Here is a 16,019-nt window from a genome sequence, read left to right as displayed (position 1 = left end):
CGTAGAGCATGCCTATATGCTTCGTTTCGTTACGTATTCTTACTTAGAAACCCTAATATTGAATTTTGCAAGTATATCACATCCCTAGATGGACGGCCAAGCAGAATAATGTGTGGGCTACGTCATTTCGCAGTCCTGCACGGCGGACTGCAAAGCAGGATAGTGAATGGGCCACTTAACTATCAGAACACACCAAACTCCTTAGCATTTTGACATTATTACATTATACATTACGTAATTATACAATAAAGACTTTTTCCAAAAGAGTTGCAACGAGCAATGAATCAAGTAAAAATGTCAATTTGTGTTGGCTGACTACAGTTCACGGTACCTACTACTGCATTAATTTCAAAATTGTTAATTGATTTTGTGGTAAGTTTTCCATTATATTTAATCATTCTATACGTTTATTGTTTAATGAAAGCGGTGAAAACCGTAAGATTTTATCATAAAATGCAAATGTCAGAGTCACCCCATAAGCTGTCAATCGTCGTGTCCGTCATCATGAGAACTAGGTCGTAACTCGAAAGAACATTCATTTAACTAGTTTTGAGAATATTTGGAACAAAATAAAATATACAAGACCCTTAGGAAATGGTATGATAAATTATTTATAAGTACAAACTATGTTTCTCGAAGTACATTAGCTTGTGACAACCTCGATATACAGTCAAAGGTAAAGTACAATAAAATATTTCTTTTTGCCATATTTTGTCCATTTACGTGTGTTAAAAAGATTAAGAAAGTAAAATACGTTTTGCGAAACGATGGTCGGTGTGGAATATTTGTTAAAACTGGTCAGCTCCTTTTGATTTACTGGTTATATTGGTTGCGATATAAATAAATCAAAGTCAGCTGTAGCTAGTGAATGTAATACGTATGCATAACACTGATCACTCGAAAACCGATTGGAAATATTCGATAAAAAGATTCTAATTAGTGATTTTAACTGCAGTGCACCATGCACTGATTTTCGACTTAAAAATTTTACTGATTTGTACTGCTAAAGTGTTTTTTATTTTAAAGCTAAAGACTGGTTTAGGGGGTTTCATGTGGCTTAAATGTTAATATTATGAAGGAATTCGAATAAAAGAAGCACCGAAAAACAGAATCGTTTATAACTTTTTAAAATATTCAAGGTGTAACTGGTGAGTTGCTACTTGGTAGATAATTTATAGTAAAATTGTCTACTAAATCTTGTAATTTAGTCCATAGCATGATAATGTTGCCATTATAATGCTGAAGTAATTTTCATAAAACAAGTTTTTGTGCTAATATAATATTAGCTATTAGTAATCTTTAGTTAAATTTTTATATACTTACTAAACACTCCAACACTGCTGCTGGAGAAATTCAATTGTTACAATTTTTATTCATACAAGTATGGCCCTCATACATTAATAAATTCTTGCTATAGAATTGATTGTAAAAGCTAACATGAAAGTGACATAAATTGTAAAACTTTTTAGGACTCAAAGGCTATGAAAACTCCATTCATACTTTGTTCTATTTAAATTTATTTTACATGCATTAACAGTGGCATAACTATAGGGTGGCAAGGCTGGCAAAATGCCACGGGCCCCTGACCCAAGATATTTTTTACACATTGTTTTATTATTAATGTAACGATTTTTACTGATAGGGCCCCATCAATTTGCCACGGGCCCCGGATGTTTTAGTTATGACACTTTAACATTGTTAGTGGCGGCCGAAAAGGAAGATCTTCCGACAGAGAGAGATAGCATGCTCGGTCAGGCCGAAGCCCACTGACGTCATTTCAGACGTTGTATATATCTTGCCGTTCTTCGAAACTTCGATAGCGCGATGCAGGAATGTTAGGCGGATTGTGGGTAAATGAAATACTTTATTTTAATTCAACAAGCCCCATACGGTCACCAATGACCGAGACACAATAGAAATTCCATTGTGTCTTGTTTTTCCACGTTCAACAGGTTAATGAGCTTAAGTCACAAATTAGACAGATATTTTAAATGAGTCAGGTTAATCTACAACACAAAAATTGTTGGATAAAATAATGTGATATGAATTTTTAAAGTATAATAATATTTTACAGATTTATGGCGTGAGTCAAGATGGCAGATAAACACAGCTTAAACTATGATGTAAGGGAGCTCAAACTGGGAGCTTCTTTTACAACTAACAGCTCTCAGTACCACACTATTAAATGTAAGTGTTATGTAATAGGAAATGGTAGGGCAAGATGGGGTTCCTAAGGTTTTAAGCATTGATCTTTTTAGCAAGACAAGACAAGATAATGAATAAAATTAAAAATAAGGTTCAGAGTAACTGAAACTTATTTTTTATTTTATTTATTTAAATCAGGCTATGTAGGCCCATCTATACTATATCTATACTAATGTTATAATTTTGCAGAGTTTGTTAGTTTGTTTGTTTGTTTGTTTGAACGCGCTAATCTCAGGAACTACTGGTCCGATTTGAAAAATTCTTTCAGTGTTAGATAGCCCATTGATTGAGGAAGGCTACAAGCTATATTTTATCACGCTAAAACTAATAGGAGCGAAGAAATAGTGGAAAATGTGAAAAAACGGGGGAAATTATATGAAAGGGCTTATTTGAACGCGCTAATCTCAGGAACTACTGGTCCGATTTTAAAAAATCTTTCAGTGTTAGATAGCCCATTTGTTGAGGAAGGTCATAGGCTATATTTTATTATCTTCTACAACTAATAGGAGCGAAGAAATAGAGGAAAATGTGGAAAAAACGGGGGAAATTATATGAAATTGCTTATTATCTTAAGATTCTTAAGAACTACTGGAGAACTTTTTATGTTATTTGGCAAACATGAAGAATAGACCACGTTAAGGGACATAGGCTATTTTTTTGCGGAAAAATGTATGGTCGCGTGAAATTCCTAAATTACGCAAGCGAAGCCGCGCGGTTCATTTTTTTTATGAAATAAGGGGGCAAACGAGCAAACGGGTCAACTGATGGAAAGCAACTTCCGTCGCCCATGGACACTCACAGCATCAGAAGAGCTGCAGGTGCGTTGCCGGCCTTTTAATAGGGAATAGGGTAATAGGGGAGGGTATGGAAGGGAAAAGGGTAGGGGATTGAGCCTCCGGTAAACTCACTCACTCGGCGAAACACTGCGCGAGCGCTGTTTCACGCCGGTTTTCTGTGAGAACGTGGTATTTCTCCGGTCGAGCCGGCCCATTCGTGCCGAAGCATGGCTCTCCCACGTAATCTATATAATATAATAAAATCGTAGGAAAGTCAATGCTGTACATTGAATATTTTTGTACAATAAATAATACTTGGGACGTGATCTACTATACTAACGCGGACGAAGTCGCGGGCAACAGCTAGTAATATTATAAAGTGGAAGAGTTTGTTTGTTTGAACACGCTAATCTCAGGAACTACTGGTCTGATTTGAAAAATTATTTCAGTGTTAGATAGCCCATTTATCGAGGAAGGCTTATAGGCTATATTTTATCACGCTAAGCCCGGGCGCGCACAAGCGGCCAAGCCGCGGCGGCCGTCGAGATAGATACCTTAGTATGAAACCGCCATAGACGACGCGTACCTGGCCGCAACGCAACCTGCAGCCACACCATACTTTCGATGGCCGCCGCGGCCTCGCCGCTAGTGCGCGCCCGGGCTAAGATTAATAGGAGCGAAGAAATAAAAGAAAATGTGGAAAAAACGGGGGAAATTATTTGAAAGAGCTTATCTCACGAACTACTGGAGCAATTTTTATGTTATTTGGCACAGATAAGAATTAGACCACGTGAAGGAAGGATTTGTGGACTAAGAACAAGGAGTATTTTTGTATGGAAACTGTACCCAAGCTGTAGCACATCCACACATAATATATCAAATGAAAGGGCTTGAAAAGCTGAACATTTTATTGTACTAGAGATCGCACAATGCTCGAAAGACCTTAGTTTCAACGACATTAGGACTACTAATAGGTAATAGGTCTACCAGAATCTGATGGCAAAAAATGAGAAAAGAAATGAATGGTGCAATAATACAGAATGTTTTATTTTTTCTAAGAAATAAAAAAAAAACATCCTTTATTATTGCACCATTCGCTAGTCTTGCTAATTATAAACAATTTCTCCAAAGTAATAGTAAACGAAAAAATATGGCAAAGGTTCGACATTCAGCATTTTATTGTTTTCTCATACATATATCTTAAAAATATGAAGCAATTATATATTGAAATACAACACTTTCCTTATATGACCTAGCAATGCTAAAAATTAATTTAATAAAACAGGATGTTTTTTTTTCTATTTTGAAAAAAATAATAATTAAACATTCTGTAATATTGCAACAATCGCTAGTATTGCTAATTATGAATAATTTCTTCAAGGTGACAATATACGGTAAAATCAAAAAAAAGTTTGATTTTTAAGGTTTTATTGTTTTCTCATACTTACTTTACATTTCTTTAAAATATGAAACAATAAACTAAAATACAACGCTTTCCTCAAGTTTGCCATATACGACTACTTTCCAGAAATTATTCCCCAGCAACACTATAAATTTATGCAATAATCGTACATGATGTTTTTTGCGATTTTTTCTTACTTTCTACCCTCATTAACTTTTTCTTCCATGGTTTAGAGATTTTTCGTGATACCATAAAATGTTCAACTTTTCAAGCTCTTTCATTTGGTATAAGTATGTCTCAAAATGCTACATTAGGGGGTACAAAAAAATTCTTTGTCTGAAATATGTAATTTCATGACTAACATACATATAAATAACGTAAACCTTAGGTAGTCATCTAGGCTTACAATTATATTTTTAAATTAAGTTCTATAATATATTTTGTATAATATTAGACATTTCATATTCTACAATTAATTCATGAAGCCTCAAGTGGCCACATCCGGCCGCGATAACAATAGATAAGTTATTGTGTCTCGTTTTCCACGATCGATGGGAAGTAGCAATAGATTATGTTAGTGGTGTCTTCAATATCATCTTTTATATTTTAATGAAAATAATAATAGTATTAATACTATTACAATTACTGTGCTCTGTGATTGATGAAATTTGGATTTCACTGTGACTGATGTAAAAGACTAACTGCATTTCATGTGTACAAAACTTAATTATAATGAAAACGAATGATAAAGTACAATATTGATTACTAGTGTCCGACCGAAGCTTCGGCTTCGGCGTCGGCTTCGGCCAAAAAAACCACCTTCGGCGAAACCTTCGGCTTCGGCCTAAAACCCTGCCGAAGCCGAAGCTTTGCCGAAGGTCCGAGCAACCGTCGAAATTGGACGAAAGACTGAGTGAACTTCGTGAGAGAGCGACGGACCGGACCTTCAATATTGAACTTTGAAATAATTAATTGTATCTTGTAGACATATTGAACCTAATTACTGTATTTTTTAGAAAGATAAAACCGACTTCAAAATTATACATAATTGAGAATTAAAACTCCGTATCTCCAAAACTACTAAACCGATTTTATGAAACTTGCACTATTCCCTAAGTTGAACAATACCTAGTACAACAAAAAAAGAATTACTGAACTCGGAATGGTAGTTCCAGAAATATACGAACACAAACATAAAAACATACATACATACATACACTTGTAATCTGGCACCTTTGTTCAGACGCTGATACAGATTACAGACTTACATATTATAGGAAAATTTATCAGTTCTGGAAATATTACATACATACGCGTCGAATTGATACCTCCTTTTTTAAGTCGGTTAAAATTATTAATTACTGAGAGTCAAGCGATTAAGATTATAAACCTTCGGCTTCGGCCGATGGTTGTAGCGATTGCCGATTAATCGGCTTCGGCTTCGGCCAAAAATAGACCTTCGATCGGACACTATTGATTACATTGTTACATGTTTCTCATCTTTGACCTTAGTATCAGATAATAGAGCTATTTACATTATGTGTAAGGAATCTGACACAAATTACATTTACACCTGATTTAGATTATCTGTGTGAGAAACTAAATTAGGTGTAAACAATTATATTTGTAAACTTTTGTCGTAATTCTGATTTCTTAATTAAACTTTCTATGTGTGTAACACTTGGTAATGTGCTTGTTCAGTGTTCACATCTTTATCTTTAACCAAAGCCAGGCCACTGGCCAGACATTGAAAGGTACCTTTCATTGCTTGGTCTGGCCTGATCTCACTTTTTGTAGTCTATTCATTCATTTTTTAACCACAATTTACCTTGTAAAGTTAACTTATCTATGCTCTTAACATAGTAAAAGGAAGGGAAGTATCGGCCAGTTTACTAGGCTGGTACCGCCGAGATTTTGTTGTGTGCCGTACGTGGCGACGCATTGATACTATGGCGCACACATACAAGCCGCGCACGGTGCCTTTATATGAAGATAACTTACTTCCCCTCCTTTTACTATGCTCTTAATAAAGTTTTGATTGGTAATATCTTCTTCCAAAAGTATCAAAATATTTTTTTTGTCCTATGTTTAAAATCTTATGTTTATTTTTTTCATTCACAGATGACTTTAAGCCAGCATCAGTGGATGTGAACAAGATGGCCACTTTGGACGTGGAGCTCAATAACCAAGTTACGGTTACAGTACCACATTTAGGTAAGGCTTTTCAACATTGTGTTTAAATTGATGCAATACTGTTTCACTAAATCAGCGGTCGGCAACACGCGGCCCGCGGGCAGCATGCAGCCCGCGAACGTCTTACTTTGCGGTCCGTGAATGTTTTGTGAATGAGTTATGTGTATCAAAAACAATGTTTTCTAATACTGCCAGTAGTCATCTATACTTAAGTATGTAGCTGTTTGTGCCATTTTTAACCGACTTCCAAAAAGGAGGAGGTTATATATTCGTCTGTTTATATTTTTTATAAAAACTTATTTCCTTTCATTATGTGTATATTGAGCTTCTAGGGTTATTAATGCATGAGGTCTGCGGCCCGTCTTCAGTTTGTTTTGGCACCGTGTGGCCCTTGCCAGCCAAAAGGTTGCCGACCGCTGCAATAAATGTTTATCTATATCAGTGTTTCCCAACCTGTGGTCCGCGGATCACTGGGGATCCGCGAGTTTATGTACAGGTCTCCGCGGTGTCATCTCTGGACCATACATAAATGCAAATATCTCGTAATCGCTAGGCTTACTTAGCACGGACTTTTTTTTGCTGTTTATTTTATGAAGCGGGTCCTTGTGAAAACTGTGCTTGATTTTCAAGGAATCCGTGGCTGAAAAAGGTTGGAAACACTGATCTAGATAAGTCTCGTGATTGTGTACGGGCAAATTAAAATATCGCTGGAACTATGTATTTTAACACACATATGGGCCGCACCTGCGTAGTGCTTCGTGCTTAAAACGATACCATTGGACGATCTGCGTGTATCGTCCAATGGTATCGTTTCACAGCTTGGTACGATAGACGCATGTGCGGCCGCGGTATAAAAGTCATATGTTTGGCTGCCCGCTTGCAGTATTTGTGGAGTTTATTTTTTGTAAACACATTATTATATTGATATAAATTATAATAGTGATTGACCACTAACTACATAGTTTTAGACTCTTGTGATTTATACTACTCTTATTGGTTATATGCTTGATAAGTCAATGAGAACCAAAAAGTGTGTTTCTTCTCATTCTTCTTTTTGACGTGGGAGAGCCATGCTTCGGCACGAATGGGCCGGCTTGACCGGAGAAATACCACGTCCTCACAGAAAACCGGCGTGAAACAGCGCTTGCGCTGTGTTTCGCCGAGTGAGTGAGTTTACTGGAGGCCCAATCCCCTACCCTTTTCCCTTCCCTACCCTCTCCTATTTCCTTCCCTACCCTCCCTATATTACCCTATTCCCTCTTAAAAGGTCGGCAACGCACCTGCAGCTCTTCTGATGCTGCGCGTGTCCATGGGAAGTTGCTTTCCATCAGGTGACCCGTTTGCTCGTTTGCCCCCTTATTTCATAAAAAAAAATATTCTTTAACAACATTTTTTTTTTTTCAGATGGCGCTGGAATCCCGCAAACGGTGTTCAAAGGGAATCAACGTCCATACACCAAGGAGTGTGTGTTGATCATTGATAAAGTGACCGGAGAGATAACATTAGAGAAATTGTCAAGCAATATTACCGTTAAGAAAACTCGGTAAGACATATTAACTGTAAATACATGTAGTTGACTAGCATGGGCGTACCCAGGTTCTGGGCCAGGGCGGGGGGCAAATTACCCAGGTTCTGGTGCCAGGGGGGGGGGGGGGGGCAAATCACCCAGGTTCTGGGCCAGGGGGGGGCAAATCAGATTTTTCATAAGCTAGGTGTTTATAAAGAATAAAAAATTAATAATTTTTAGTTGTAAAAATATTGTATTGCAAACAAATGGCAAAAATTCGTTCTTAATTTTTTATTTTTATAGATAAAAGTACTAGATAATATACTTAGTAGGGACGTCAACATGATCCAGGGGCAGCTGCCCCCCCCTGCCCCCCCTCGGTACGCCCATGTTGACTAGGTTTCAATGAAACCAAGCTAGTCCAGCTCCGTACAAGGGTAGATGTATAGCCTACGTACAACTAGTAGATTTTACCTAATAACGTAGATTTGCAGTAGATATTGTGCACATGCGTGCATTACACTTTATACGTGGGAGAGCCATGCTAAGGCACGAATGCGCCGGCTCCACCGGAGAAATACCACGTTCTCACAGAAAACCGGCGTGAAACAGCGCTTGAGCTGTATCACGCCGAGTGAGTGAGTTCACCGCAGGTCCAATTCCCTACCCTATTCCCTTCCCTACCCTCCCCTATTCCCTTCCCTTCCCTACCCTCCCCTATTACCCTAAAAGGCCGGCAACGCACTTGCAGCTCTTCTGATGCTGCGAGTGTCCATGGGCGACGGAAGTTGCTTTCCAGCAGGTGACCCGTTTGCTCGTTTGCCCCCTTATTTCATAAAAAAAAACATACGCCTATATTGCCCCCTCTAGTTTTGCAGAGCCATTTTAAAGTTGTGTGCGGTATAGACCAGCGTAACAACACGGCTTCACAGCCAAATAATCTATGGACATAATCGTAAAAGACAACACACTTTAGTACCCTCGAAGAAATTGATTCATATTCAGTTGACGGACTGACATCATTTGGTTGAGTTATGTCTACTCAATATGAGTCGTGATCTGTCGGCCGCATAAAGTTAATATACCTAGCGGAATAGAGCAACAATCTCGAGCTGTCAAACGAAACCGAAATTGATTTACATCTGTGTGTAAAAATATGTATACGTATACACTTACACAAGCATCTTTCTATGAGATTAAATTGTCAACGTGCCGATAAGTGCCGACTGGACGTCAAAAAATAGTTCTGCTGTCATGTATCGCACGTCTCTTTTTACCACGCAGTGTTACCGATAGTGACATCTCGCTTGCTCAGGCCTTTGCATCTCTATTCCGCTAGGTATATTAACTTTATGGTCGGCCGGGTTTGTCATAACGCCACCGACTTACGTAGGTCCGCCAACGACTCAACTTCTCTCATTGTACTATGCCACTCTCACCAAGTTAAAATGATATTTTAGTCAGGAGTCGTCAGCGAAGGCGCGGCCGCACACGCCGGTGACAACGGAGCTCACCAACACCACGCAGCGCTCCACCTCGCGCACGCGCGTCGCCACCAACAGGCGGACCAATAATGCCGGTGAGTGCCCGCAATACAATATACTTTCAATCAGGAATTCATTAAATTAAAACTTTTTGGGGTTCCATTTTATAGCAAGTTTGGGAATCCACGTGTTAAAAAATCTTCATACTTGATACTAGACCAATAATGCCGCCACGTGCGACACGCCTAGACCTCGTCAGTGTTGAGTGATCATGTCTGTTCACAGACATATATCAAGATACCGCATGTGTATGTATTGGTTTTCCTGCAACAGATTTCAGGGCTATTGTAGTTGATATTAAAAAAAATATTTAAGTTACAATATTTGTGAGTCATGATAGAGAATGGCTGAAGAGTGAGGATTAAAGAATTAATCGGGTGGACCGATTTTTATCTAGTTTTTTTTGTTTGAAAGCTGTCTTAATTGAGAGTGTTCTTAGCTATAGTTCATCATCATCAGCCTGCTCCGTGCTGAAAAATTGCAGTTCATCTGGTTCGTGAAGAGCCGATTAGCAACTTGCAGTCGTTTGGTTGGCTTTATTGCATTCTAGGTCGTGACATTCATGAATATTTACACATTAATGGAAAGTTGACCTGGTGCTGCAGCATCACCTGGTAATCAATAGGATACCCAACTCCTCACCATCTTTGAGGAATGATTTCGTGTTTGGGTTCATTTTAATTGCGACAACTAGTAAGACGTAGATACCCAATAAATTTTTGCATGCTGCTGGATTCTATAGGAGCCGAGCTCCATATAAACCCAAAGTGGAGGTTTCATGTTTGGACTCATATTGACGGCCTCATCCAAACGGACATTCCTAGATGGTATTCATTTTGATAAAATATGATCCTGTTGATAGGAATTATTCTGCACTTTAACCAACACGAGTTTAAAAAGCATGAAATAAAATAAAAATAAGAAATTAAAAAAAAAACTTTAAAAAGTAATGAAATAATTTACTGACTTTAAGTTTAAATAATTCCTAAGTGTAAAGTGATATTTTAGTCCATAATTATTGTCAAGGTGTGTCGGGGGACCGCTAATGTAGCTATGTTTGATTTCACATAACATTATAGGTAAAAAACGCTGATAAGAAACGTGTCCATTATCAAGGCCATTGATAATGGGCACGTTTCTTATCATCGGTACGTCACTGTGGTAGGAAAAAAGTGACACGCTCGTTTTAATACAAATGGAGCGACATGCGGTATCTATCTTGATCTATGTCTGTGTATCTGTTTGCATATATGCGAATAATGAAAGTGACAGAAAATATGGAATTGCTTCTAAAGAACTTAGATTATACTAGTAACGGCCATGTTTCAGGGCCAGTCAACAACCACAACCGGTTCAACAACAGTCAGAAGCCGTCGCAGAACATGGTGCGGTCTCCCACCAGGGTGAAGACCTCGCCGCCGCAGGCGCCGTAAGTGCCATCGAAGAAATGAGGGTTGTTGAAATTCTATTTGCCACCAGGTGGCGCGATGTACACGTATGATTGACACGATAGACCAGACGGCTACATCGCGGTTATCCGCTTTTGACATTTACTTTCTTGATTCTTTTTTTTAACCCCCGTCAAAAAAGAGGGGTGTTATAAGTTTGACGTGTCTGTCTGTCGGTCTGTCTGTATGTCTGTCTGTCTGTGGCATCGTAGCATCCAAACGGGTGGACCGATTTTGATCTAGTTTTTTTTTGTTTGAAAGCTGACTTAACTGAGTGTTCTTAGCTATAGTTCATCATCATCAGCCTGCTCCGTGCTGAAAAATCGGGGTTCATCTGGTTCGTGAAGGGCCGAATAGCAACTTGCAGTCGTTTGGTGGGCTTTATTGCATTCTAGTTCGTGACATTTATGAATATTTACACATTATTGGAAAGTTGACCTGGTGCTGCAGCATCACCTGGTAATCAATAGGATACCCAACTCCTCACCAACTTAGAGCAATGGTTTCGTGTTTGGGCTCATTTTAATTGCGACAACTAGTAAGACGTAGATAACCAATACATTTTTGCATGCTGCTGCTGAAGCATCACCTGGATTCTATATGAGCCGAGCTCCATAATTATTATGAACCCAAAGTGGAGGTTTCATGTTTGGACTCATATTGACGGCCTCATCCAAAAGGACACTCCTAGATGGTATTAATTGTGATATAATATTATGATTCTGTTGATAGGAATTATTCTGCACTATAACCAATACAAGTTTAAAAAGCATGAAATAAAATTAAATTAAGAAATTAAAAAAAAACCCCCGCCAAACAACTTTAAAAAGTAAAGAAATAATAATATATTTTACTGACTTTAAGTTTAAATAATTCCTAAGTGTAAAGTGATATTTTAGTCCATAATTCTTGTCAAGGTGTGTCGGGGGGACCGCTAATGTAGATGTTTGATTTCACAATATAACATTATAGTTTAAGGGTCAGTTCACAGCGAACCGAATCGAGACAATCAGTGACATGGCGATACTAAATGCAAAATATACTGTTGGCGGTCCCCCCGAAACACCGTGACAACAATTATTGACTAAAATATCACTTTACACTTAGGAATTATTTAAACTTAAAGTCAGTAAAATATATTATTATTTCTTTACTTTTTAAAGTTGTTTGGCGGGGGTTATTTAAATTTCTTAATTTTTGTTATGGCACTTCGGCTATAAAACCATGGCCAGTGTCAAGTAAATGGCGGCAAATTAAAAAAATCGATGTATAGCAACCCTGTCTATAGCCGGAATCACAGTTTTGATCTACGAACTACGAATAATTAATTTCCCTAGTTTTTATTATTCTTATTTCGTAGATCAAAGCTATAATTCCGGCTATAGACAGGGTTGCTACACGTCGATTTTTTTAATTTGCCGCCTTTTTCAAGTCTCATCTTTCGCTAGCCAGACTCTAGCTTCTTTGACATCTGAAAATATTAGAGTCTGTGGTACGATTATCGTTGCTATGTTGGTTGCTATGGAAAGGGTTTCTTGTCTTTGTCCACTGAAACTGGAGTCGATGGGTAACGCCAGGCTCGGGAAAAAGATATGTGGACATGGGAAAGAAACTGCCATTACTTTCTTTCGAAGAATCGACTGGGCAACGCCGTGCTAGCTATGCTGGTGGCAAATAGAATTTCAACAACCCTCATTAATTCATAGGCAGACATACCCAGACAGAGAGTCATCTGGTTGGATTATGTCAATTTAATATTAGTTGCAATCTGTGGCTGGGTTTGACATAAAGCGACCAAATTACGCAGATCTGCCATCTGCCTATGAATCAACTTCTCTGATAGTATATATTTTCAGTTCTAGTATATAATATTATCAGTGCGAATGTGATCTGCTAAAGCATTATTAGTCAGAGACAGAGTAATGGTGATTCCTCAAAATGAATGTGAATGTATTATGTATTTGGCTAACATTTAATATTATTCTTTGCAAATTACACAAGAACCATACAATTTCCTGGTTTGCTGCTGTTTACAGTTTTAACATGTTCAGTGTTCTGCAGTCTCCATCGTCCCTTCAGATGCCGTAATGTCGATACTAACTGCTAATTTCTAAGTGCTCGAGTTTGTTTACTTGTTTTGTATAAAAATATTCAAAAAATAATTTATTTACAGTTGGTCAGCCGGCGGCAACAGTACATTAGCGTCGCTACCTATGATCGGTTTCGACGACGGTCCTTCACGCTCGCCGCCCGCGCCGCCGCCGCATCCCCCCGCACACGCAAATCACTCAAACGTCCACTTAAACCACTCAAACCTCTCAAACGCCCACTCAAATCACTCAAACGCCCACTCAAACGCGCACGCGCACGCTCCGGCGCACGCGCACGCAAACGCGCACGCACCTGTGCGGTACCCTCCCAGCGCGCCCGCACCGCCCGCGCCTGCACCTGTGGTGAGTATTTTTTGACATAGTCCCAATCATAGCTATATTTAAATACAATACAGTATAATAGAACGATATGAACGATAACTCTCATACATTGGATCACTCAAATATGGCTCCAATTAGGCTGCGTTTCCACCAGGGATGTGTTGCGAGGGATGTGTTTTTAAGATCCAATAGAATCGCTGCGCTGAGCGAGGTCACGGCAACGTCAAGGCAAGGAAGCGATTCTATTGGTTCTCAAAAACACATTCCCAGTAATCTCTGGCGGAAACGCACCCTCCCATAAAAACGTAGCTAGGATAACGATAATTGTATAACTGACCTTAGTATGACAACTAAAAGTACGCGCAGTAAGTTGGTGTGCATTTCGTGGAAACATTTTTTTTACTATCTTACTCATCCATAGAGCATATATTATTATAGAGCCATTCAAAATTAAGACAGGTAATCCAACACCAAGAGCGACCCAGTCTGTCAATCCAGCGTGTATTTTCTTTTGTATTAATAAAGTTAAGTTCTGAATGTCGCGTTTAGAAATGAACTGCTGAAACCCTTATTCCGTTTCCATGACACGACATATCACACAAGCACAACACAATAAAGCAAAGTAACATAACTTTCCAACAGCTTACCATACGAAACAACGCTACCTTTTAACTGCTTTCTATATGAAACAAAAACAACAACCTTTTAACTGCTTATTATAAGAAACAACGCTACCTGTTAAATGCTTACCATACGAAACAACGCTACCTTCTAACTGCTTACTATACGAATTAATTTTTCTATCTCCAGCCTCCTCAGCAGGACGACAGCTCGTCCAGCTCGTCGAGCGACAGCGACAGCGACAGCGGCAGCGGCAGCGACAGCGACGACAACGACTCCAGCGCGCAACACTCACTTACCAACGGTTTGAAATACATAATTATTTTTTTAAACATAATAAAAAACCATAGACATAAATCAAGATGGATACCGCATGTCGCTCCATTTGTGTGCGAGCGTGCCACTTTTTGACTCTGTGACGTACCGATGATAAGAAACGTGTCTAATATCAAGGAGAACGTTTTTTTTTAATTTCTACAGCTCAATACGGCACTTTTAAGCATTTTGGAATTTTTAAAATTCCGATTGACGCCCAGTTCCGATAGCAGACTAAAGAAAAGACTTTCGAAAGACGAGCATTGCTCGTTGTTTGGGGACGCGATATGGCACGCGAAGTACATATACATGCGGTATCTATCTTGATCTATGTCTGTGTTAAAAACAGACAAGAGTTTATAAAACAACAAAAGAATAACAAAAATATATCGTATACCCCACTGACTATCTGTAGCTTATTACAATCGTACGATATCAAATATCACCCTTATTTTCATTGCAATTAGGGCCCTTCAACGCGACGTATTTTTGCGCACTGACGACGCGCGTTTTTGATGCGCTCGTCTTCTGCGCGTTTTCATCGCATTTTTTCTACAACGTGTTGGCTTCCTTGCGTTTGCTGAGCGTTCAACTTGCGTTTGTATCGATACAAACGAGCGTAAAAAACTTCGTGTGGAAGGGCCGTAAGAATCAAATTCCAATAGGGATCAAAGATTAGCGAATTTTGTTAATAAAATAAAGAAATCACGGTAAAAAAATAAGTGTCCCCAAAATTTCAGCTTGATAGCATTTGTATTTTTTTTGTTATGCGCCTTCAAAGTTGGATTTTTCGAGTCGAATTTTTTTTCAATTAAATTTCTTAATATTTGTATACAATTCGATAACTTATGCAATTAAAAGCAACTTTTGTTATGAAACCACTTTCATAAACGCAATATTTATCATACCTGTCGAACAAAGTTGTCTCCCGATGCGTACAAACTACGAAAGACTGACGTCATACTTTCGTAGCACTTTGTATGGAGCGTTCAAATATCTCATAAGAAAGAGAAGATATTTGAATTGTCATATCTTGGTGAATTTTTAAGCTATCAGAGTCATTCTTTCAACGATGTTTCTATTTTTTAAGTGTCTTTCAATTACCGATAAGAAAAAAAATTAGTCATCATGCCTATTCCAGGGATCACGACCAACACTCTGCCTACGGACGTACTCAACGATGACCTGTGTCTCTCGGAGTCCGGCTCCGACTCTGACTGACCGCCGGCTCCGCTCTCCGTCTTCCGGAACCTCAAGTTGTACTACTGACTGGGATATACTGTGGTACATGAATACGAGTAGAGGGCTCGCTTCGGAAATTCTTCATGTCAGGGGCCGTACCACGAAACCGTTTCCTGCTCTACCAACGTAATTTCTCGTTTGTTCGAGCAGGCCGCGGCATTCTCATTCGATTTCTTGAGTCTCAAAACGGTTTCGTAGTAGGCCTACAGATTCGTATCGGTTTGATTCCGTTTGTATAAAGCTGGGAAACGATAGAGCGGGATGCAATATGTTACAAGGTATAACAAAACTAAGTGATAATACTTTAGGGTTTGTATGAGTTCTCTGTGTGGTC

General features: G+C 38.7%; 1 protein-coding gene across 5 annotated transcripts; it reads left to right on the top strand.

The window, feature by feature from the left end:
* The first annotated feature begins 303 nt into the window (after positions 1-303).
* LOC121739714 (ell-associated factor Eaf) lies at positions 304-15,820 on the top strand. 5 transcript variants are annotated; one of them, XM_042132255.1, is made up of 9 exons: positions 304-372; positions 2,075-2,187; positions 6,505-6,597; positions 7,981-8,119; positions 9,544-9,662; positions 10,957-11,056; positions 13,249-13,528; positions 14,318-14,432; positions 15,585-15,820. In XM_042132255.1, exons 2-9 carry the CDS (start codon positions 2,094-2,096, stop codon positions 15,662-15,664), a joined length of 1,020 nt encoding a protein of 339 aa, XP_041988189.1. In that variant the 5' UTR covers positions 304-372; positions 2,075-2,093; the 3' UTR covers positions 15,665-15,820. The 5 variants fall into 5 exon arrangements, with proteins under 5 accessions (XP_041988189.1, XP_041988190.1, XP_041988187.1 ...); XM_042132256.1 differs by lacking the exon at positions 304-372 and adding an exon at positions 406-597; XM_042132253.1 differs by lacking the exon at positions 304-372 and adding an exon at positions 406-676.
* The last annotated feature ends 199 nt before the right edge of the window (positions 15,821-16,019 follow it).

Source organism: Aricia agestis, chromosome 2, assembly GCF_905147365.1.
Source record: "Aricia agestis chromosome 2, ilAriAges1.1, whole genome shotgun sequence".
Taxonomy (NCBI): domain Eukaryota; kingdom Metazoa; phylum Arthropoda; class Insecta; order Lepidoptera; family Lycaenidae; genus Aricia; species Aricia agestis.
Note: the sequence above shows the minus strand (reverse complement) of the source record. Positions and strands in the feature narration are given on the sequence as shown.

Coding starts and splice junctions, on each gene's coding strand:
- LOC121739714 (XM_042132255.1), top strand. CDS start 2,094: ATGGCAGATAAACACAGCTTAAACTATGATGTAAGGGAGCTCAAACTG. Junction 2,188..6,504: donor TCAGTACCACACTATTAAAT/GTAAGTGTTATG, acceptor TTTCATTCACAG/ATGACTTTAAGCCAGCATCA. Junction 9,663..10,956: donor CAGGCGGACCAATAATGCCG/GTGAGTGCCCGC, acceptor GCCATGTTTCAG/GGCCAGTCAACAACCACAAC.